The sequence below is a fragment of the Tiliqua scincoides genome, chromosome 1, assembly GCF_035046505.1.
Source record: "Tiliqua scincoides isolate rTilSci1 chromosome 1, rTilSci1.hap2, whole genome shotgun sequence".
In the NCBI taxonomy this organism is placed as follows: Eukaryota; Metazoa; Chordata; class Lepidosauria; order Squamata; family Scincidae; genus Tiliqua; species Tiliqua scincoides.
The window spans coordinates 145,195,196-145,219,265 of record NC_089821.1 but is presented as its reverse complement, the minus strand read 5'-3'; the positions used below and the strand labels follow the sequence as shown (position 1 = coordinate 145,219,265).

The window sequence follows — 24,070 nt, the reverse complement described above, 5'->3', positions numbered from 1 at the left end:
CTTAGAGAGCATGCAATTCAGTACTGGAGAAAGAGCAAAATTTAAACTGCATGTGCATATGGAACAATGTTTTTTTAAAAAATATTTGAAAGTGTTCTCAGAAAAGAATAGTTCTAACAGAAATTTTCTGTATAGTTGAACTGAATTATTACTATTAAGTCTCAGTAAAAAAACCTTCCCATTCCACCACCCCCATTTTGAAAGAATTTTAATGCTGTGTTCTATGTTTTTGCCACTCCACATGCCAAGTCTTCAGATATATGCTATCATTCCTATAGCCAAAGACCAAAACATTAGCCCTTAAGCCATTTCTGCCCAGCCCACAGAAGTACACATATGAACCCTGTTGCATATACACAACGTTGGGCAGAAATGGCTTGAAGAGGCAATGCAAGTTAACAAGATGGTTGTATTCAAAAGGCTAAAATAAGTCATGTACACATTATATCAGGTAAACATAAAGCAGGTCACATACCCACTTGTGTCCCCATTCTGCTCCCTGTATAAAGGTCTTCACTCTACTGAGAGTCCCCACGTGGAACCATGAAACAACTGGACAACATACAGTACATACTGTATCGTACATACACATACTCTGCAAATTATTATTTCAAGAACAATCCACCATATTCCATGGGCTCATAGCAGTGTACAGTACAAAAAGTCTTATTCAAAATACTCTTCAATATATCAAGAAGGTTAAAATAATCCCCACAGTCCTCTACAGCCATTGAGCATATATGCACATAGGTATGATTTGCATCAATTCTAAGAATACTGAGATTCAAGCAAGAGACATTTGAGAAATTTTTCTTGAGAGTTATAAGGCCTTACGGAACTAATAAAGGACTAACAAGCGAAAGCATTCAGCTGAAACCTCAACTTGCTTTGTATTTGACCTTTCAAAACACACAGCAACAAACTGTATTTTATTCTTGCATGAAAGATGCTAATCATACTGTTGTGTGAATGCACATGTACACACGCAAACTCTTAAGAGACAGGATTTGGGAATCAGCACACTTTTATATAAGCGGTACACAGGAATTTAGCCAGGCTAGGGTCATCTGGGTGCACATATACCAATCATGCACTGCTTTGCCCTACCTAGGAGTTTCTGGAAAACTTGGCTTTCCATTTCCAACATGATAGCATCCATTTAAAGAATGAGAGCTTGCTTTAAGAACAGAAACGACTGTAGTTTAAAAAATACTATGAGAGCTAGTGCTCCCTGAAGTAGTACTCTGAACTCCACCCATCTGACCTGCTCACCCAAGATTTCCCCTGGCCAAGGGGGGGGGGGATTTTTCATCACAATCACCTACAAGCTTATTGAAGTGATCCTGAAAAAAATTACCCTGTTTTAGCCTTTAATGAGGGTGAGCCACAGTCTGGGAAACACTGACTTAGAGTTTACTCGGGCTAGGATCTCAAGCATAGCAGAGTTGAACTACTTGCCTATCAACTTTTACATAGCCGATCATGCAAGTTGATGTTGGCTCTGAGGGCATTACCAATTTCCTTGTATTTCTAGATAAACCAAATCCTGCAACCTCTATAAACCAAGTAGATGTATGTATGCTCACTCTCTTATAAGGCCATCTTCACAGTTATAAGATTTGAAAACTTTCACTGTTTGCCAAATCTGGCACTACCATTGCTCTTTTATGGAACACACAAAGCCCGAGTGTGCGGTCACACAGATAGATAGATTTTGAGGTTCCAGTATAAAACATAAGCTGATTTTAACCAATTAGGCAAGATTTTCTTCTCTGCTCTGAATTCATATCTATACAGAATAGATGTGGAAGACACCAATAAAGGATTAAAATGAAAAATTACAAATTGAGTAATTGCATAAACTTATCATTCAAATCACTTCTTCCATTTGTAGTTAGGAAATACGCTTTAGCCTAATACCACAATGTAGCAGTAGTAAAAAATGCTGAGGCTAGCTGAAATAAAGAATATCAGAATAGCAAATACCTGAGGTACTCACAGCTGTAGAATAAGGGTTCTGAATTCCCATGTTTTCAGCCCAGCAACCACATCCATAAAGAGCTGCCTGACAAAAGAGAAAGACTGTTTCACAAAAAAAGAATGAATCAATCAGACATTTCAGGAATACATAGGCTATAGCAGACAAGGTAATAAGGCAGCAACTCTCAGGAATTAAGAAGGGGGGGAAAGAGGGAGATCATCATTAGTAGTGCATAAAACTGTGGTTCTATCAGATCTCCCTTCTCATAGGTAATCTAAATTCCTTTACTTCTTTGTAGTCCACTTCCTCTACTACTTCATCCTTTTGTTTCAGGAATGCAAGCAAATAGTTGGCAACCTTCAGTCTCGAAAGACTATGGTATAAGCCTACAGCACCCGGTATTCCCAGGCGGTCTCCCATCCAAGTACTAACCAGGCCTGACCCTGCTTAGCTTCCGAGATCAGATGAGATCAGGCATGTGCAGGGTAACAGTTGCTGCTGCAAGCAAATAACGTCACGCCATTTTACTTGCATATCTTGGATAAATATGACTCAAATACTTTGAAGAGAGCTATATCTTTTTAATGAACTTTTGAAGGCACATTCAGTGTTTAGGAGAGATCTGAGACACCATTAAAACACTCCTAAACATAGAGGTATCTCCAAAAGGTTCACTTGAAAAAAGAACCCTTCTCTCCCAGTATATTTAGGACATATTTATCCCAATATTTTTGAGTAAAATGATGTTTTATTTGCTGGTATTACTGTAACAAGGGTTGGAACTTTTAATACCATTTCTGGTGCAATACAGATTATGATCACCTATGCTGTACTCTTCTAAACCAGTGGTTCTCAAATCTTTTAGCTCAGGACCCTTTTTTTAGAATGACAATCTGTCAGGGCCCATTGGAAGTGGTGTCACTAACCTGGAAGTGACAGCATGGCCGAATGACATCATCAAGTAGGAAAAATTTTTAACAATCAGAGACTGCAATCCTATCCACACTTACCCAAGAGTAAGCCTCATTGACTATCAATGTTAAAAGCAGGGCTCCCCGCACACAGGGACGGCTGGTGAGTGCGCCCCAGTCCCTGCAGCCCTGTCAGAAGGGAAGCGGAGCGATCGTGCTCCGCTTCCGGTTTTATGGAGCGGGGTACGATCGCTCTGTTTTCACTTTTCCTGACCTGGGGAGCCCTGCCAAAGGTTGTGCAGGGATTCCCGCACACCCAGGAGGCTGCAGGAGGCTCAGGCAAGTGCACCCAAGCCCCTGCAAACCCCCCTGAGCAGCGCAATCCTACGGATCGCGCTGCTGCCTTCCCCCTGTCTCCTGGTTGCCTCCGCCCCTTAAGGGGGCAGAGGCCAGGACCCACAGGCTGGGGCGTTGTGATGCCCCAGTTTGAATACCACTGCTTAAGTTGAAAAACAAAAAATCACCCAGCCAGCTCTTTTTGGGACAATAGGTTTGCTGACAACAATGCTTCCACTGAACTTGCGAGCCGTAATCAGACCTACCTGACCAACTCTTCCAGGATGTTTCAAGGCTAAACCTCCGCTGGACACTGCAGCGGCAACATTTCCTTCTTGGTCAACAACAACTGCTCCAACAGTATCCAGTGTTCCTGAGTCATTCTCCTATGTGACAGAAAGGCAAAAGGTTCTGAAAAAAATATTCTTAGGGTGGACATGTTGCATTTCAACAGATGAAAGTGAAACCAGTCCTCAGAGACTACTTGAGAATGCAGAAGATGGTCACTCATTTTTCTTTGCTCAGCCTGCCCCTCTTACATATATATGCAAGTTGTCACTTTATTCAAAAACTGAAGGGAAAGAAGCCAGCAAGAACAAAATTTAAGAGACTGGACATCAGTTCTCTCTTCATTTTACAACTTTTATATCCCACTTTTCATGCCGCAGAGGCAATTCAAGGCAGCTTATAAAAGAGCAACAAAAATAAACAGGAAAAAAAAGTATGAAGGCAGTATTACAATAAAAAAATCTAAACTGAAGGCCATTCCTAGTAACCAATCCACACCACCACAACTGGCACCCCACTACCAAAGAATCAATTAAAAAGACAACTCATCAACTAGGGTTTTTCAAGGGAATCTAGGAAGTTGTTAGCTGAAGCCCAAACACTCACTCAAAAATATGACTGGTCCAAAATCTAGAGTGCCAATTCCCCACCCAAGTGGCTCATCCAAATTAGTGTACTGAGAGCCCAATCCTGAGCTCCCGTGGTGTGTGGCGGCACTGAAAACGGCTGCTGCAACATCCTGACCTCCCACGGCAGCCGCAAATGGCACCTCGGGAGAAAGGAACTTCCGTCCTCTTCCCCCGGGTTAAGGGAGTAGCCCTGCAATTGGGCTACTCAGTTCACCGCTGACCAAAAAGTCGGCAGTGAAGTAAGAGCCTTCATGTCAGGTGCCGAGCCTGATGAGAAAGCTCAGGATCCGGTGGAACATCGCCCCACCGGTCCCACCTTCCTCCCTGCTCTATCCCCTATCATGCCTCCCCCCGCCCTCTCCCCACCCACCTTTTAACACGCCTCCCCCCGTCCTCCACCCACCTCCCCCCTGCTTTCAGTCCAGCTTTCTTCTCCACGGATCAGCAGTCCATGTGACCGCCTTGTGGTGGAGGCCGGGTGCCCACCCAGCGATAGTCCAGCGCCAGCCAGCGCAGGGCTAGCACGGGCACTCGCCCAGGGTTAGAGCTCGCCAGTTAGTGCATGCCAGCGGTAAGCCGGTGCGTTGAGCTCAGGACTGGGCTCTGCGAAGAGTGGTGTATACCTTCCTTTGTGCTGAATGATAGTAGAAGGTCAATCAAGCAGTTCCTTATTCATGAAAAGCTTTAACCTACTTGGTTAAAAAAAAGCACCTGAAAATAAACCAAAGTTCTTCCCCCCCCAAATAAATTACATCAAGCTCAAGAAGAGTGAAAACTGCAATCTAAGCCAATGAAATTTGTCTTAGAAAAGTTCAAACCATTTTTCTTTTCCTTTTTAAAAAGGTTCATATGGTTCATTATGAAAATATTTGAAAACCATTGAAGCAGATTGAAGCTCTTGTAGCTTACGTGCCTAACAGCATTCTATCCTTTTCCATTCAAAAGAACACTCTTTTCAGACTAATTACTTAATCTTGATCATTTATGAAAACTACGAGAAACTAGAACTATCAATCTGTTCATCAATATGGCAAAAGAGACTGTCCCTTCTATAACTCTTTAATCATGCTATGTGAACAAAAACTGGTGGACTTACATGGCAGCAAAGTATGTAGGCCAAGCAATTATTGTTAATAACCATGATTCAGCCTCAGTACTGAAGCAGCTGAGGTCAATAGCATGGTGGGAGGTGAGGGAGTAGAAGGCTAACTCTGCCATACAAATGGCTGGAGAAATCTAGTGTCTGCAAAACAAAACACAATCTTGGACATCAAATTTCTTTTATACAAAGAGACAGTAAAATAAATGGCTTGGCTCAAAGGGACCTGGCACAAGCAAAAGATGCTCACAATTTCCACTCTTTCTCCACCCAGCAGCTCAATCTCCCTGCACCAGATCACATGCTGTCCTCAAGAGAAGCTTTCAAGCAGGCAGAGGCTATTATAAGAATTCTTACTTTAAAAGTCAGAGGGAATATCTAGAACAGGGGGGTCCAACTTCTGACAGCTGGGGAGCCACATGACTCTGGCATCACCACCACCCCGACTGCACAGACACGAAACTAATTGGCAGTGATGCAATGATGTCAACACCAATTACTTCCGGGTTCTGAGCTGCCAACATAATTTGGCAGGATCAGTCAGCAGGAGGAAGTTGTGGGTGCAGTGGGGATTTTTGAGCTTCCTGCTGCGCCATTCAGGCTTCTCCAATGGAGAAGCTGGAATAGTGTAGCACGGAGATAAAAAAAGTCACTGAAACAGGAGGATGTGGTGGGTAGTGTCTGTGGTGGGGCTTTCAAGGGTAACCAAAAATGGCCACATGTTGAACCTCCATGATCTAGAACAGGGGTGTCAAACATAAGGCCCGTGGGCCGGATGCAGCCTGTGGAAGCTTTTTATCTGGCCCTCGGGCTCTCAACTGCTGAAGTGTTACTTCTGAAAGGATGACCTACGAGATAATTGGGCTCTCCTATATCTTGAAATATGATCAAGATTTGTGTATTTTCTCTTCACTCATTTGCAGCTAATGTGTTCCTAAGTGAGAAAATGTGCTTATTTCTGGTTATGACCTGTTAATGACATCACTTAATGCTTTACTGCCACTTCCGGCCCTCAGCAGGCAGCATAAATGCCCTTTGGCCCACTGTATGAAACGGGTTTGACACCCCTGATCTAGAAGGTATATTAAAAGATTGACAGCCCAATTCGATCCACACTTTCCAGGGAGTAAGTCCCACTGACTCTAATGGGACTTACTTCTGAGTAGACATGCTTAGGATTGGGCTGTAAGGGTGCAATCTTATCTTGCACCAGAACAGGCAAGCCAGGAGGCTTGCGCTGTATCCAGCACAGGATAGGTGCCCAAAGTGGCTCAGCCAAAGGTAAGGGGAAACTTTTCCCCTTACCTCCGGGTAAACCACCCCGGCCCCAATGGGTCTCCTCCGACTTGTGCCACATCCTGAGATGGCACAAGTCCAAGAAGAGCAGAGTGGTTTGAAGCCACTCCGTGCTGCTTGCGGAACTGGGTTGGGATCCGGCATAACTGCCAGGTCCCAGCCCCACCTCCCGCTCCCCACCCGCTTGCCCCTGTAGCCCGCCCTCCCCCACTCCGCAAAGGACTTGCACCGGCCCAAGGGCCTCTCAGGGTTGCACTGCACAGAGAATTAAAATGAAAGTCAGTATACTACCCAGAAGAAAGTTTAAGCTCAGATGCCTACAGTATTAAAATCTTCAAGCAGATCTTCACAACTTGGGAACTGGAAGGTCTTCCATTAAGGAGTCCCTTTATAAGCCATAGACATGAACAGGCGATGCTATGATACCCTTAAATGAAGATTTAGAAGCCAACTCAATCCCATTGCTTAAAATAAAAAAGACACATACAAGCAACATTCTTTTTGGCAGATTAAGGCCCAGACAGACTTTCCAGCTCAGACATAACTGTGCCAATGGGGTGTGTGCTGCATCCTGCAGTTGGATAGCAGTCATGGAGGCCTCCTGAAGGTAAGGGAATGTTCTCTTACCTAAGAGCTGCATTGCCCTTACTTCAGGGCGGGCAAGTTGGTTAGGATTGTGCCCTAAGAACTATTTAGCACTGTGCATCTATTTTACATTGCAGGAGGTTCCTTCATAATAAGGAAAGAACTTTGGGATGCCTACAATACTATTTACAAAAAACAAGACTCAACAATTTTGTAGGACTTGTCCCACATAAAAATGCTTGTTATCAATCTGTAATAATAGAGTTTTCCCAAGGTGGTCATATCTCAGTCCACTCACAAGAAAAATATATTTTCATTTCTCAAAGGGTTGAAATTAGTGTAGGGAACATGACAACTTACCATTAAGTAGAGATGATCAATAAGAAAGAAGGAAGACTTCTCTACCTAGTATCATTTGTTTACGAGTGTTCCCCCTAAGAAATTTCAAACAGCAGGCAGGTAAGCTCATGTACTGGCACATGTCAAGCATTGACTTGCCCCTTATTACAAGAATTAAGTACCATGTATAGAACCCTCTCCTGAGATAATTTTTAGGTCCCCTAGAATTTTTAGAAATGAAAACGATTAAATGTTATCAGAATATTATATATCCTATTGCAACTGGAAAAATGCAAGAAGTTTTTTTTGCTAAGTGATCCATTCTCCAAAAAGCGTGAGGAGGGGGGGAACCATCAAAAACTTCTACAGAACACAGTTAAGTTTCCTTTTTTATTCATAATAGCTAATACTGTATTCAAAATATACTTGGCAGTAGGAAAAAAAACTAGGATGCTGAAGTAACATTTATTGTAAAGAAAAGGGATGTTGTAATTTTTGAATAGAGGAAAGTTAAGCAATATGAGCCAGGTCAATGCTAGTTAAATGCACAGACATGTTTACCTACCTGATATTTCAAATTTCATCCCCCTTCAGATCCTCAGAAAATGCTTTAAAGTGAGATATTTTCACCAAAATCTTAAAGTGCAGAAAATGTCTCAACAGATATTTATCTTTTCACGTTTGCATGTGTCATGCACATTCTGAAAGTAAAAAATGAACAGTAAATCATATAATCAAATCAAAATAAGTAGGGCAGACGTATTGGTTGTGTAAATAACTTTCGTGATAGCTCATTTTCACTCCCCTCCACCGCCACTAAGAGCAAGATTTATTATGTATATTAGCCAGATCCAAATGATTCCAACTGATCTACCCTGAATACACAGGATTTTTTTTTATACACGCACCCTGAAAAGCTGCCCTTGAAGACTGCCACTAGGCACAAAGGGTTGCCAAAACACACATATCCTATGAATAGAGGTGTTTGAAATGGTCTTTTTAAAAATTTGTTGAATTAAAATGCAAAATGTGATGTTTTGTGTTTTTATTTATCAACAAAATCAAACACCTCTACCTATAGGAATGCATGAGTCTCTTGAAATCCTGGCTTAAAATGCAAAGATAAAAGACCATGGTAGCATGGAGATATCAATTCACAGGAGAAATAAGGTTTCTTCAAATTTCATTATTTAGCTTTGAGTTCCTCTGAACTACAGCAGTTTAAGGGTGACCGATAATTTTTCTAAACACCTACTGACCTTTTCACTTGATTGTCTTCGTTTCTTCAACTGAAAAAGGTCTGTTTCCACCTTTTCTGCCAGTTCCAGTTTCCTCTTGTTTCTCTTAAAAGCTGCTAAGCTAAGTCCTATAAAATATTTAACAGCATCTAAATTACTGAAAGTTAAAGCCCATATAAAAGCAACCATTTCGTTAAACACTACACTGAGAGGAAGCTATTATTGCTAGTGTAGAACTGGCTACATTGAATTTTCTACCCTGAACAATAAATATCAAAAGTTTCTGTCAGGAATTGATGAAATGCTGATACAGGAGTATTCACTAGTTCTATTCCCTAAGATTTTAGCCTAGGACACAGGGTTACCACCATTGTCTACTGGTCAAGCTATTCCCTTTTTCATCTCCTTTTTGAACACAATTCTTGATACACAAGAATCAATTCACTTGATTCTGATATATCAAGTATCAACAATATTTCAGTAAACAAACAAGGGGAAGCAGCAAAACATATATATTGCTCTTAGAAGAAGGTTAGCATTGAAGTAATCGTAGGTAATATGATGGAAGTAATAGTAATGTAACGTATAGCCTTGGTTCACATGCCAAACCACAAACAAACTGTGGTTTCCAAATCTGGTTTGGAAAGAAAGCAAAACCATAGTTTGCCAATTGGATATAATTGCAAATTATGGATTAAGCAGGCACTGAGAGAGGGCATCAGAGTGCATAAGGGGAAAAGGCAATTGTAAGCCCAAAATCTGCTCACGTAATATTTAACTAGTTTGATGTTACATGTGAACCAAACTGTAGCCTAATATGTATCCAACAAAGTCTCATGGCACCTTAAATTTTACAGTAGCATAAATTTGCACATACTACAGTTCACTTGATCGAATGCATGAAGTGTTATCCTCAGTTGGCAGATTTTATACATGAGTGTATGTGTGTGTGCCTGCATGTATACATACACTCACAAATATACATGTGGAAAGAGAAAAAAATGTAAATAGTAAAGCCAAATAGCCATGAAAAGCAAGAAATTGCTATGTTTGTGGCAATACTTGTGAAGGAGAACACTTCGTGCAATCAATAAAATGGATAGTAATCCATGAAAACATATGCTTCAATAAAGTAGGTAGTTTTTAGAGTTCCACAGGGCCCAGTTTTGTTGCAGACTAACATAACAACTTCTCTGGAAAGAGTCTACGACATTCAACAGAGAAGAAATAAATTTAACATCAGCAACTAATAAAATGAGAATTTAGAATCTATTTCTTCAGCAGCGAGATAAACTGCCAAGGGAGAATGTTGAATCTTCTTTGGTTTTCAAAGCAAACTCTTGGAAATAATTCTAGAAACAGGATATCCTGTTAATGATCTATGGAACCCTTTCCAACTCTTATCTCGGTCACTTCCTTTATTACTGGATTTTGACAAATGCAATCAGATTTGAACATACCATAGATACTCGCCTATAAATTGAGAAATTCTTGCCAAAAAAACCAGCGTAGACCATCTCATTGTCCTATCTGTGGGTGACTTAAGGGGCCAGGGCAGTTCAGGGGTGTTGCAGCAGCCAAGAGAAGCCCAGAGGTACAGCAGGCATGAGTTCACCCTGTACAATGTCACTCCAGCTGGCCATGTTTTACCTCTCCCAATGCAACTAGCCAGCACATGACTTGGCAGGCAGCAGCCACTGGGTCTTAAAGCCTGCCATCGACAAATTCAGTACAACTGCAGATCAGGGAAAAAATTCTCGCTCCCTGTCTCCTTCCTCCCTCCCTCCTGGCTGTTCCATTACACGGAAATGGGGAATGGCAAACAGTATTGCATTAATGTCCTTGTTAATGTCTTCAGAAACAGTGGTGCAGCTCAGATTCTTTTCCCCCTTTCAATCAGGCTTAAGAGAAAGCTGCAGCTCTTCCTCAAAAGCACCTTTCCGTAATTTTTACCCCCGACTAATCTGAGGGTCATGGAACATTCTATGATTTTTGGCTGAAAACTTGCCATCTCCTTATCTGCGAGACTGCCTTATAGGCAAGTACCTGCAGCAGCCATTTTCAGCCACTGTGCCGTGGCACACTGGTGTGCCATGGCACACTGGTGTGCCATGGATGGTCTACAGGTGTGCCGCAGGAGTTCGGGGGAGGATCATTTGTTAGTAGGACCACTAGAGGATGCGAGCCCATGCGAGCCCCACACTGTCAGTATAGTGTACCTTGTCAATTGTCAAAAAACTGATAGTGTGCTTTGACAATTTTAGTGCCTTGTCAGTGTGCCATGAGATGAAAAAGATTGAAAATTTGCTGATCTACAGTAACTGCCCTCAATTTCACAAGTTTATATTTTGTAGTAGAATATAAAAAGAATGCCAGCCAATATACATAATCAAGAATCTGTTACTGCCTTGGTGTTGCATACAGTTTCCTCTCAGGATTCAGATCATCACATTTGCATGACTATCTCTGTACTATAACACTTTTGTATCCATCTTTATTTCAGATTTTGCTGCCTTTATTCCATCACAGAACTCAAAACCATGTACAAAGGTTTCCCACATGCCTCTCACCCAAGTACTGACCAGATCCACACCTGTTTCATTTCAGCGTCCTTTCCTCATTGTGGAGCTTTAGAACAGTGTTTCCCAAACTGTAGGTCATGATCTAATTTTGGGTGGTCCGTGGGCCTGCTAAAGCCAGGAAGCTGCAGAATAAAATGGTGTGCAACCATTTCCTTCCAGGGTGTGACTGCACAGTCCCCATCATTGGCTGCAATGAGCTACATTTCCCAAACGGTGTGTTGTGCCAGTGTGTCAGTTGGAGAAACACACACACAATGAGGCCGATGACATTGGGAGTGTACAGGTGCACCCTGGAAGCAACTTCTGGGTTGCTTGCCATTTTATTCTGCAGCTTCTTGACCTCAGTGGGCCCTGAATTCACTGGACACAGTGAGTCGACAAGGTAAGAAGTTTAGAAATTCCTGCTTTAGAGCATATCTTGGGATTTTGACTATAAACCCAGCATGAAAGGAAGAGGCTGCCATCTTCCAGAGCACTCTGTTATTTGTTGATGAATAAGGAGTTTTGACCTTCAATCTCAATACAGTATCAACTTTCCTCTCAAACAAATAGGTCAACAATCATAGAGACGCTGTCTAGTTAGGTTAATAAAAATTTTAAGATGCAATTCCTCTTTCATTGGGCAACGTTGAGGTTCAAACATTATGCAAATGAATACACTGTTACTTTTAAGTGTTAAAGATAATTTGCTTGTAAAGAAAGCCTCTACCAAAATTTGCAATGTTCAGATTCCCCGAGCCACAAAACAGTGAGGACTTCAAAGAACTCTCAGGATATTTCCCCCCATGAGCAGTGTGATAGCGCTCCATCTTCAAAGGAATGTTTCCCTTGATAACAGAGCGTCAAGTACTTTGAAATCAGTCTGATTTTTTGAGTTGTGGGAGATCACTGACTGTTTTGCAGACACACTCCACTTGGGATAGCAAACTTCATGCTCTTTACAATGAACCTGGTGACAATGAGTTGAGGCTAAAATCAGTGTCACCAAGTAGATGAGTTCATACTGCTCTATGAACTATTGTGCAAAGCACTAGCTTGTCCAGTGCAAAGGCAGCGCTAATACCTGGGGTGCAAACAATTCTTTATTGCAAAGCAAGCATTAATGTTTTTGATTGTGAAAATGGAAGTGGTTTTTGATTGCTATTTTAAAATTTTTAAGGCTTGGGGAGCCCTGCAGAGGAGTCTACCCCCTGGAGGTGGACACAGGTGAGGTAAGTGAAAAAAAAAAAAACCCTTTGTCCCTAGCAGTGGCACAATCCTGGGGATTGCGTTGCTTGCCTTTTCCCTGCCCCACAAAGACTTAGTGGTTCCCAAACTTCTGTGGAGAAGTTTGAAAACCATTAATCTTGGTGGTACAAAAGCTCCTTTCAAACCCCATGCCTGACGGTTGGAACAAGCAGTTCCTATAATATAATATAAACCAGGGGTGCCCAAACCCTGGCCCTGGGGCCATTTGCGGCCCTCGAGGACTCCCAATCCGGCCCTCAGGGAGCCCCCACTCTCCAATGAGCCTCTGGCCCTCTGAAGACTTGCTGGCCTGATGCAACTGCATTCAGCGTGACAGCCAACTGTTCAACCTCTCGAATGAGCTGTGGGACGAGGGCTCCCTCCACTGCTTGCTGTTTCACATCTGTGATGCAGCAGCGGCAGCAAAGGAAAGGCTGGCCTTGCTTTGTGCAAGGCCTTTTATAGGCCTTGAGCTATTGCAAGACCTTCATTCATTCATATAAGTTCCATCTCTAATATATTCATTCATGTAAATTAATTCAAATTTGAAACGTAAATTAATTCTTTTTTCCCCCGGCCCCCAACACAGTGTCAGAGAGATGATGCCAAAATGTTTGGATACCGCTGATATAAACGAAACAGATGTGAAAAGTGGACAGCCTACCAATATATAGACAGGAAGACATGCACATACTTGCTGCAGCTGCTTCATAAGGAATGCCCACCATGCCTTGCTATAAAAGTTGGTGGTGAGGGGCAAGAATGACCTTGACCAGTTTCAGCTGTGGAAAGTCCCTGCATCTCCGCTCAACTGCACATGCAAGCACATACAGCATAGCATGGCATTTCATGCCATCCCCAAGAGGCTTTACAGGGAGATGCAATAAAAGAGAACCTGCATGAAAGCCGTTGAGCTTATGGTATTGAGAATCCAATTCACTGCCTCCACACTGAGAACTATAGGTCAAAAATAATCCAGAAACCAATGGAAGGACACAGCCAATGTTACATCTCAATTTTTATTTAGATAAATTTTGGAAAAGGGAATGGAAGAACAACCCAACATTTAACAGTGTCTTCTGAGTGGTATTTTCTATTTAGTCAATCCATTTTTCCTCTGAACTGAGCTTTCCATTTAATTGCATTTCTAAACATTGAAAATTCAATTCAAGTTTGTCTACCTACAGTAAACTGAAGCATCAAATTGGCAGGTTTCATTAGCTGTTACCTAACCATTCCTCAAGAGCATGAACACTCACCACGTCTATTTTACCATCAACATTAAGGCAACAATATATTTGGAGTCACTGTACCTCACAAGCTCTCAAACAAATGTTCAAACCTGCTGCAAGCCTCAAAAGATAGCTAAGATACAAAACAGGAAGCTTTCTCAGTCTTAAGAAAAGCAATGAAACTCTGACCAATCACACAGCACCCCCTGGCAGTCACTTCATGGAGTTAACTGAAAAGGCACCAAAATGAATTGCTCTTGCATTACCCTTCTAAGGCAGTAGGCATAGAGAAAATGCAACTGACAAAGATTATAAAGGGCTATACTACAACGTTCAGTTCAGAGAAGTAAACTTGTTTAGCACAACGGGAAGCTTCACCATTGCTATGGAACTATGAAAACAGAGGAAAATAATTAAATATAAGTAACGTTGCAATCCAGAGAGTAAGCACCATTAAACTCAAAGAGGCTCACTTCTGAATAGACATGCAGAGGACTGCACTGTTAGCATCTGTAAATGAAATTATGTGAACATATTACACCCTAGTTACCTTCCTCCTCCTAATTTTTTGAGTCTAAGTTATAGATATCCATAATACTTTAACAAGGGCAGCAGCCGATTTAAAATCCAGTTCATGTCTTAATAGGTTTGCCAGAACTTGACACACACATTCATACCCACAACATACAAAGCTGTACAGCATTGTACACACACACACACGTGGGGCCTTGGTATCAGTGGGGGACCTCATTCCTAGACCCCCGCCCCCCCTGCTGATATTGAATTCCGCAGATATTCAAATCCACGAAATTCAGCCCATTAACCCCTCCAAAGGGGAACAGAGTTGTGCTCTGGTCCTCTCTGGGGGACTTTCTGAAGCCTGGAGAGGCAAAAAAAAAAGTCACTTCCGGTTTCCCAAGGGAACCTGTTTCCTGGTTTCCCGAGTGCACTGCCTCTCCAGGCTTCAGAAAGACCACAGGTCCCCTTCAGAGGGCTCAAGTGGAGCTGAGTCTGGTTCAATATGGGTTCAGGGAACCAGCACTGAGCCAGATCCACAGATGTATAATCCGCAGATAAACAGATACAGATGTATAATCCGCATACAAACATACTTACACACACACACACCTAGAGAAAAATGTTTGGACAACAATGGTGCAAAACAATATGTCTTTGGAGATTAATCCATAAACGGGCCACTTTCCATTTGCCACCCTCTTATTTCCAAAGGTGGAGCTACCCACAGCAAGATCTCAAAACATGATCTTAGGTCATTAGGTTGTGATGACTGAACTTCCCTTGCTCCTTTCTCTCTGCTTTCCCTTGCTCCTTTCTCTCTGCTTACCTATCTCTCTGTTACAGAAAGCCTCAAAATAAAAAGGAAAGACCCCTTGAGACCAATTGATATCAGCTCCTGCAGAAAGGCCAAGTTTCTGTAGTTTCTAGATTGCTTATCTTCATAGTCCACCAAGAATAATAACTCATAGCCCCTCCACCTGGTGGAATTGGCATCTGCTGGCCGACTGTACATCCAAACCCACCTGACCAAGTTAGAGGACGGGTAAGAATGCCCACAGGGTTGTAAGTTGTCCAAGAAGATGGAGCTATGATCTAAGTGAAACTCGGTTATTTAAGGTCAAATCCAAGGATGGTCATGTGTGTTCTTATTTGATTGTCTTGGAGCGAATCTGTGTATGGCCAATTCCACCTGACTCATTGGGAGCAGACTGGTGTGATGATGCCTGAAAAGCTAAGGTTTGGAGTAAGTACAGACAGAGACCAAAGAGGGAATTTGAGTTTGTCTGTAATCGCCTGCTTGCATTTTTGCTAGCATCCGCACGCAAGCACTTTGAAAGCCCAGGTCAGTTTCCAAGCCTGCTTGTTCTATTCAGTGGCGTCACTAGGGTTCACATCACCTGGTGCAGGATGCCAGCGCATCACCCCCCATGCAGTGGACAGGGCAACACCCCAGGTGGTGGATGTGGTGATGTACCATCACTCCACCCCCACTGGTTTTTTGGCTGTACTTTTTGATAGAACGAAGATAGAACATATTCTGCATGAAATTACACACTGATTGATATATAACAATTGTATTATTCCTTCAAACTGTGTTTTTAGTGATTTTGGTCACTACTGGTGTCACACACACACACACCCAGGGTGCCAACTTACTAACACCTTATTGCAGCGGTTCTCAAACATTTAGCACTGGGACCCACTTTTCAGAATGACAACCTGTACAAGACCCACCAGAAGCGATGACATGGTGGAAGTGACATCATCAGGCAAATTAAAATAAATAAGTAAAAAATAATTAAAGTAAAACAAATAATTAAATAAGCAGAAACCAGCCCTGATCCACCAAGTGAATCTCCTCTGCCTGCAATAACACCACCTCTCCAAAATCAGTACGGTTTTCAGCCCTACCCACTGCCCAGTTCAATTTAAGAACTTCTGTTTAAACCAGACCACTGTCAGGATCCAACTGGCTTTGCAAGTCTAAAAAAAGTTCACCTTATCAGCCGAAGTCTCAGTTTTGATCCTTTTCAGCGGGGAGGGAGGCTGCCTTCTGGAGTATTTGTTGAGCTCCAGTTCCATCAGATCAGGACCATTCTGGTGGCTTCACATTCACCTTTGCCTGGCCTAACCACCAGCCAAGGCGCATTTGCTTACTCATGAGTAAACACAACCGTGAGGCTTAGTTTCGCTTTCCATAGGGCTCAATACATTCGTCTGCTTGGAGGGAGGGACTTCCTTCTCGGGTGTTTTTGGGGTCTGCATTCATTGGATCAGGACCATTCTAGTGTCGTTGGATTCCTCTCAGCCTGCCCTTTCCGATGGACTAAAGCAAGGTTGCCTACTCAAGAGTAAATGCACGATACAGCTCAGTTTCACTTTCCATAGGGCTTAATGCATTTTTTGTTCTCTGGATTTTTGGCCATAACGTTTGATAGAAAGGAGATATTTTGCTCTGGTTTTTTTGCATTGTATTCTGTTGGAAATTCTGCATCCAACAGCATATAACATGATGGCATTACTCCTAACTACCATGATTTTAGCGTATCACCCCCCCAGTGCATGTCACCCCCCATGCACGTCACCCGGTGCAACCCGCATCACCCGCACCCCCCCAGCGACGCAACTGGTTCTATTCTTTTCTTCTTTATATTATCCAACTCAACCCACTCTTTCTGTATGTTTTAATTACCCCTTTTTACAACTGTACTCTTTTCAGACAACAATAAGCAAGGAACCTAGACTGCATTGTACAACAGTCTAGGTTTTGGAAGATTTCCCCACTTAACTCAACAGGAGGATTCCGAGAATAATCTCTCTCTGCATGGTTTTGTCCACTGATTTGGCCCTGACATGAGGCAGACAAGGGGAAAGGGTCCCCACTTCTCTTGAGTACCACATGGTGCTAAGCAAAATAATAAATAGTTTAACAGCAAACAAAGGCCAAGACACAGGATAACATTAACATGTATAGGACTGGTTTTTGCAACAATTGCAAGATTGGTTTGCACTATACTTTTATGTGCAAAGAACCATGAAGGGACTGCAGAACTAATGATTCACTTAATAGCAAATGCAGTTTTAAACTGAAAGCAAGAAATCTATTTTGTCAGATCCCTCCACCCATGGAACCTCAGGGTTCCCTTTCATTAGTGTACCCCAAAGTGTACCCTTTCATCAGCCTTTCATTTCTTAAATTTTCCCCTCCATGCAAGGCGTGAAGATGCAAGAGAGGACAGAAAAGTGACATACAAGATGTAAAGAACATCATTTTTCTTTGTGAAGTCATTTTATTATTATTATTATTATTATTTATATACTGCTTTTCAACTACTGAGACTTGTTTCCCTCTCTGGTCCTGGTTGTGGGGGATGGGGGTTGAGGGGGGGTCCTGTGTCCCTGGATTGGCTGCCTCTGGCTCCCCTCTGTTTTGGAGGCAGTTCTGGATTCCCTACTGCCTGTGTTTTTGCCTGGTTTGTTTTCCTCTCTGGTCCCACTTGTGGGGGAAGGGGGTTGAGGGGAGGGCCATGTGTCTCTGGATTGGCTGCCTCTGGCTCCCCTCTGTTTTGGAGGCAATTCTGGATTCTCTGCTGTGTGTGTTTTTGCCTGGTTTGTTTTCTTCTCTGGATCTGGTTGTGGAGGGAGGGCGGTCCCCGGGAGCTGGGCGATAAGAATAGGCCCTCCGTTCAACTGTACTTGTCGTAAGAGGCGACTAAACAGCCACCAGGTAGGTGGGACTCATTAACCTGGGAAGGTAGCTCATCTAAGAGAAGGAAAACTCTGATCCTAAACCTCCACTGCCTAGTGGTTATATCCAGTTGTGGAAAAGGCTTCAGGAGTCAACCTCGATGCAAAAACAAGAGCCAGAGTCCCTGAGGCAGTTCACAGCTGTACACAGTCACGTTCTGGCAACTCCTGCAAAACAGCTAGAACCAACCGTATTGGCTTCTGCCTTTCCATTGGGCCATTTCAGCGACATGGAGAGGGGGGATTTGCTGCATGGGTAACAGCCTATCCTCCATACCTTCTTTACCCAGGCTTCACACACTGGAGAGGACACTCCAACTTCGTCATACGGCGTCGGCACAACATGGGAAGCAGCAGTTTACCGGTTATAAGTCTTCGCTCGACTGGCGTAGAGCGTGACGCCAGGGACTGCTTCCGATGGTGGGAGAGATCATTGCATCTCATTGGGCAGCTACCACCTGCCTTAAGCTGGGCAGTCCCCAGCCAGTAAGGTGCTGCCTCGCCACGGTCCATTAACCTCACGGGGTGCATGGGATTTAGGGTGAAAACCGACAAGTGGATCAACAACTCTGCACCAGGCAACAGAAAACTCCTGCCCTAAAGCTGGGCACCTGGAACGTTAGGACAATGACACCTGGCTTTTCTGACAACCTGCAAGAAATAGACGCACGCAAAACAGCTGTCAATGACATGGAGCTGAACAGACTGCAGATGGACATCGTCGCCCTCCAAGAGATGAGGTTGCCAGATTCAGGATCTGTCAAGGAGAGAAATTTCTCATTTTTCTGGCAGGGAAAACCACCAAACGAAACCAGGGAACATGGTGTTGGCTTTGCGGTCAGAAATACCCTGCTGGAATCCATCATCCCACCTACTGTGGGAAGTGAAAGAATTTTGTCCCTACAGCTCCACTCATCAGCAGGACTTGTCACTCTCATCAGTGCATATGCACCGACTCTGCCATCTCCAGCAGAAGATAAAGACAAATTCTATGACGACCTGGCCACCACTATCAAGAAAGTCCCCAAGAAAGAGCCATTGTTCATCCTTGGCAACTTCAATGCTAGAGTTGGTGCTGATCACAGTTCGTGGCCCACTTGCTTAGGCCAGTTCAGCACTGGGAAGATGAATGAAAATGGCCAACACCTGCTAGAGTTTAGCTGCCATCACCGTCTCTGTGTCAGCAACACATTCTTCAACACGAAGCCCCAACACAGAGTCTCTTGGAGACACCCACAATCAAAGCACTGGCATCAGCTCGACCTGATTCTCACCAGATGCTCCAGCCTTCCCAGCATCAAGATCACACGCAGTTATCAGGTTGCTGTCTGCAACACTGACCACTCCCTGGTGTGCAGCAGAGTGAAACTGTGAACAAAGCAACTGTATCACACTGACACCAGCAAGACCCAGGATCAGGGAAAAGTGGAGGAATTTGCACGAGCGTTTTAGGAAATTCTTCCAGGCCCGGCCGATGCAAATGTATCCAACAGATGTAAACAGCATTCTTGAAATGTTCCCAACACCACCTTGTCTGTATTCGGCAAGAAGACCAACAAGTCTGCCCACTCTGGTTTGAAGCCCACTCTGAGGAGTTGACACCAGTCATTGAGGAAAGAGGAGAGCTCTAGCAGCATACAAAGCCTGTCCCAGTGAGTGCAACTTGCAGCAAAGTCCAGCAGACTGGCAGGAGATGTGCTAACGACTACTGGCTCCAACTCTGTTCCCAGATACAGATAGCAGCTGACACAGGCAACATCAAGGGGACGTATGACAGTATCAAGCTGGCCCTAGGTGCAACAGAAGAAAATTGCCCCTCTGAAGTCTGCCACAGGCAAGGTCATCCTGGACTGGGTGCAGCAGATGGGACGCTGGGTGCAGCACTACTCTGAGCTATATTCCAGAGAAAACGTAGTTACTGAAGAAGTGCTGAACACCATTGCCTGCCTGCCTGTGTTGCAGTGAACCAACCCTAGAAGAACTTCACATGGCCCTGGACTCCCTTGCCTCCGGCAAGGCACCTGGGAAAGACAGCATTCCTGCTGAGGTCCTAAAGTGCTGCAAAGAGATCATCGCCACTGAGCTGCATGAAATCCTCTGACTCTGCTGGAGAGAAGATGGAGTACCACAGGACATGAGGGATGCAAACATCATCACGCTGTACAAGAACAAAGGCGACGGGGCGACTGCAATAACTACCGCAGCTCTCTCCTTAGCGTTGTAGGAAAGCTGTTTGCCCGAGTTGCACTAAAGAGGCTCCAGGTACTTGCAGAGAGCGTCTATCCAGAATCGCAGTGTGGATTCCGAGCCAACAGGTCCACCACCGATATGGTATTCTCTCTTAGACAGCTGCAGGAGAAATGCAGGGAACAGCGACAGCCAATCTTTATAGCCTTCATAGATCTCACAAAGGCTTTCAGGGACGGCCTCTTCAAGATTCTCCCCAAAATCGGATGTCCACCCAGGCTCCTCAGCATCATCAGGTCTTTCCACGAGGACATGAAGGGCACTGTAGTCTTTGATGGCTCCACATCAGACCCCTTTGACATCCGAAGCGGAGTGAAGCAGGGCTGTGTTCTTGCACCAACCTTGTTTGGGATTTTCTTTGCTGTCCTGCTGAAGCAGGCCTTTGGAACTACAACAGAAGGCATCTATCTCCAGACCAGATCAGACGGAAAGCTCTTCAACCTCTCCAGACTGAGAGCAAAGTCCAAAGTCCAGCTGAAATGTCTGCGTGACTTCCTCTTTGCCGACGATGCAGCTGTCACTACCCACTCTGCCAAAGATCTCCAGCAGCTCATGGATCGTTTTAGTAAGGCCTGCCAAAATTTTTGACTGACGATCAGCCTTAAGAAAACACAGGTCATGGTTCAGGATGTGGACTCACCTCCCTTCGTTACAATCTCTGCGCATCAACTGGAGGTTGTCCATGACTTTGTGTACCTTGGCTCAACGATCTCCGACACTCTTTCTCTCAATACCGAGCTAAACAAACGCATCGGTAAAGCAGCTACCACGTTTTCCAGACTCACAAAGAGAGTCTGGTCCAACAAAAAGCTGACGGAACATACCAAGATCCAGGTCTACAGAGCTTGTGTCTTGAGTACACTTCTGTACTGCAGCAAGTCATGGACTCTTCACTCAAAACAGGAGAGGAAACTGAACGCTTTCCACATGTGCTGCCTCCAACGCATCCTTGGCATCACGTGGCAGGACAAAGTTCCAAACAACACAGTCCTGGAACAAGCTGGAATCCCTAGCATGTATGCACTGCTGAAACAGAGAGGCCTGCGTTTGCTTGGTCATGTCGTGAGAATGGATGATGGCCGGATCCCAAAGGATCTCCTCTATGGAGAACTTGTGCAAGGAAAGCGCCCTACAGGTAGAACACAGCTGCGATACAAGAACATCTGCAAGAAGGATCTGAAGGCCTTAGGAATGGACCTCAACAGATGGGAAACCTTGGTCTCTGCGCATTCCGCTTGGAGGCAGGCTGTGCAGCATGGCCTTTCCCAGTTTGAAGAGACACTTTGCCAGCAGTCTGAGGCAAAGAGGCAAAGAAGGAAGGCCCATAGCCAGGGAGACAGACCAGGGACAGACTGTACTTGCTCCTGGTGTGGAAGGGATTGTCACTCTCGAATCGGCCTCTTCAGCCACACTAATAATACAATAGACGCTGTTCCAGAACCACTTTTCGGAGCGCGATACCATAGGCTTTCGAGACTGAAGGATGCCAATGATCATGTGATGTTTACTGAGACTAGTACATTGGAAGATCCATAACACATCTGCAATTTTTTCCCTTCTACCAGTTCTACTAACCTCAAATGTTTCTTGAAGCTTGTTGTGACAATTCATTTCCATTAAATCTACAGTTCTGTTATATGAGATATTAGTTAAAAATTGAGCTAAAGAAAGCTGACGATGCCAAATCTATTCAAATATTACACCATCAAGCAATGATATTGACAAATAAAATTATAGCACATGAGATCCAGAAATAACACTTACAGCCTGATCCAACACGGTGGCAATGCCGTCGGCCTGTGCGCTGCCTCGGTAACAGCCATTATAAAAGTGCTGTTAGGCACTTCACTGTTGGCAGGCAACGAATTGCAACGGCAGGCAATGAATGGCACCAGCAGGCAACGAATGGCACCAGCAGAGAAGCCAGCACTAGCTGGTGCTGGGCCTCTGCACCAATGAAAAGCTGAAGGGGAGCGTGTGGCAGTAAGTATCCCTGCTGCTCGGTGGGAAGCAGGGGGAAGGCAGGGAGGGGAAAAAACTGGGCAGGGAGGTGAGCAGGAAGGCAGTTAAGACCTGGGAAGGGGGCAGGGATAGAGGCAGAGGCTGCTGCCAAATGTTATCCCCTCCTCTCAAGTCTCTGAGCCCAACACAGGTCTCCTTGGTTCTGCACCAGCTAAACAGCTGGTGGAGATCCAAGTAGACCCAATGGAGATGCCGGAATTCTACACGGAATAAGGAAACTGATGTTCCCTTACCCAAAGGAGACCTCCAGCTGCTTGCTGGGGCCCCACAAGATACAGCAGCTGCTGTTTTGGTGCCAGGCAAGCACAGGATTAGGCTCTTAGAGTGCAATTCAAAGAAAACCTGGTATGAATCACACCTCTCTCAATGTTTTCTGGACTGAAGACCTTAAATCTCTGCACACAAGATTGCTTAGTTCCTAGGAACAATTTACTCACTGGTAGCCATGAAACCTGGAGGACAGGCTGGTATCCCATGATCCACTGCCCATCTGAAGGCTCCTTCTCCAACTAAAAAACTAGGAGGAGATAAAAGGAGAGGGAAAGAAGATTTCACAAAAGGTTTTGACTAGGAACATATTTCAGATCTGGTTAGCTGTAATTTAATTGCAAGCTATTTGTTTTATGAAAGGAAGCAATCCTTCAACTCTTGAAAAGATTTTTTAATTTGTGCACTGTAATCAAGTCATCAAGGCAAAATGGAAAGAGAACTACTCAAAGCATAATACAGTTTACAAGTCCAAGTTAAATGAATAATCCAGCACTTGGAAAAGACAACTAAGCCACACCTTTCAACAAGCTAAAGGCATACTGGCCTTCAGCCAGTCTTTCTAAAATGCTTAATTTGTGGTAAACACTAAGGATTAACTACAGCAAAAGAAACAGATTTCAATTAACTATTTCAAAACAGACTGTAGAATTGCTTCTTAGAAGAGATTTTTCTTTAAAAAACACATTCTTGTTTTAATTCCAATATAATCAAGCATATACAGTTTTCATACATATTTTTAATTTCACACACAGGTATCCATCTGTAGAAACATCTGCTAACTAATGGTTACTTAGAATGTTAGCTGCAGTCTTTCCATAGAAGCTGATCAAATTGAGACACGTGTCAGCACAGAATAATACTGCCTGTCCTGTAACCATAAAGAATCAGAAGTGATCCATGGGGTTTCTTTCCTTTTAGTTCGATGTTTCCTCTTTTACCTTTATCATAGTAAACTGTTAGATCTGCACTGACATTACACATGAGTAACTCCTAAACAGAATAATCTCTTAGCATTTGATCCAGCTGGTGAAAAATCCTGGTTAAGATTTAACCCTAATTTACAGGATATCAGGATAAACTCTGCTTTACAAAGGCAATGTACTGATTAACCGTACTGAAAGGACAGCAAAGGAACTGCACGCAAAAGGGAAGTGAACATGTAATCCACTACCATCTCTTAACTTAATGATTAAGAGATAGATAGATTTACATTTGCACCAACACAAAGTAATAAGTGTGTGTGTGACTATTGGGGGAAAAACAGACACTTTGGGAACGGAATAATTATTAAGTTCCTAACTAACAGAAGAGGTTCCACGTTTCAGGTCATTGATTTGCTATAATGTATTGCATTTTTCATCACATTTTTGTGAAATAAGATACAGCCATCTGCTGATAGTCTACTGTCTGCAAAAAAGATTATTGCAAATTAGCCAGTGAGCCTCAAATCCACAGCTTCCCCCTCCCTTCTCCTTCTGCAGCCGACTTAACCACAGTTTCCAGTTAAATAAGAACCTCAAGA

At 43.6% G+C, this 24,070-nt stretch overlaps 1 protein-coding gene and 1 pseudogene across 1 annotated transcript in view; both read right to left on the bottom strand.

Moving 5' to 3' along the window:
• TASP1 (taspase 1) overlaps window positions 1-24,070 on the bottom strand; it is a 79,053-nt gene that overhangs the window by 36,910 nt on the left and 18,073 nt on the right. The window contains exons 7-10 of the mRNA XM_066638890.1: window positions 22,716-22,795; window positions 8,724-8,830; window positions 3,495-3,614; window positions 1,987-2,065 (exon numbers count right to left, since the gene is read on the bottom strand). Coding sequence (XP_066494987.1) covers window positions 1,987-2,065; window positions 3,495-3,614; window positions 8,724-8,830; window positions 22,716-22,795 — 386 coding nt within the window. The remainder of the gene's footprint in view (window positions 1-1,986; window positions 2,066-3,494; window positions 3,615-8,723; window positions 8,831-22,715; window positions 22,796-24,070) is intronic.
• On the bottom strand, window positions 2,365-2,487 carry LOC136637049 (5S ribosomal RNA; annotated as a pseudogene).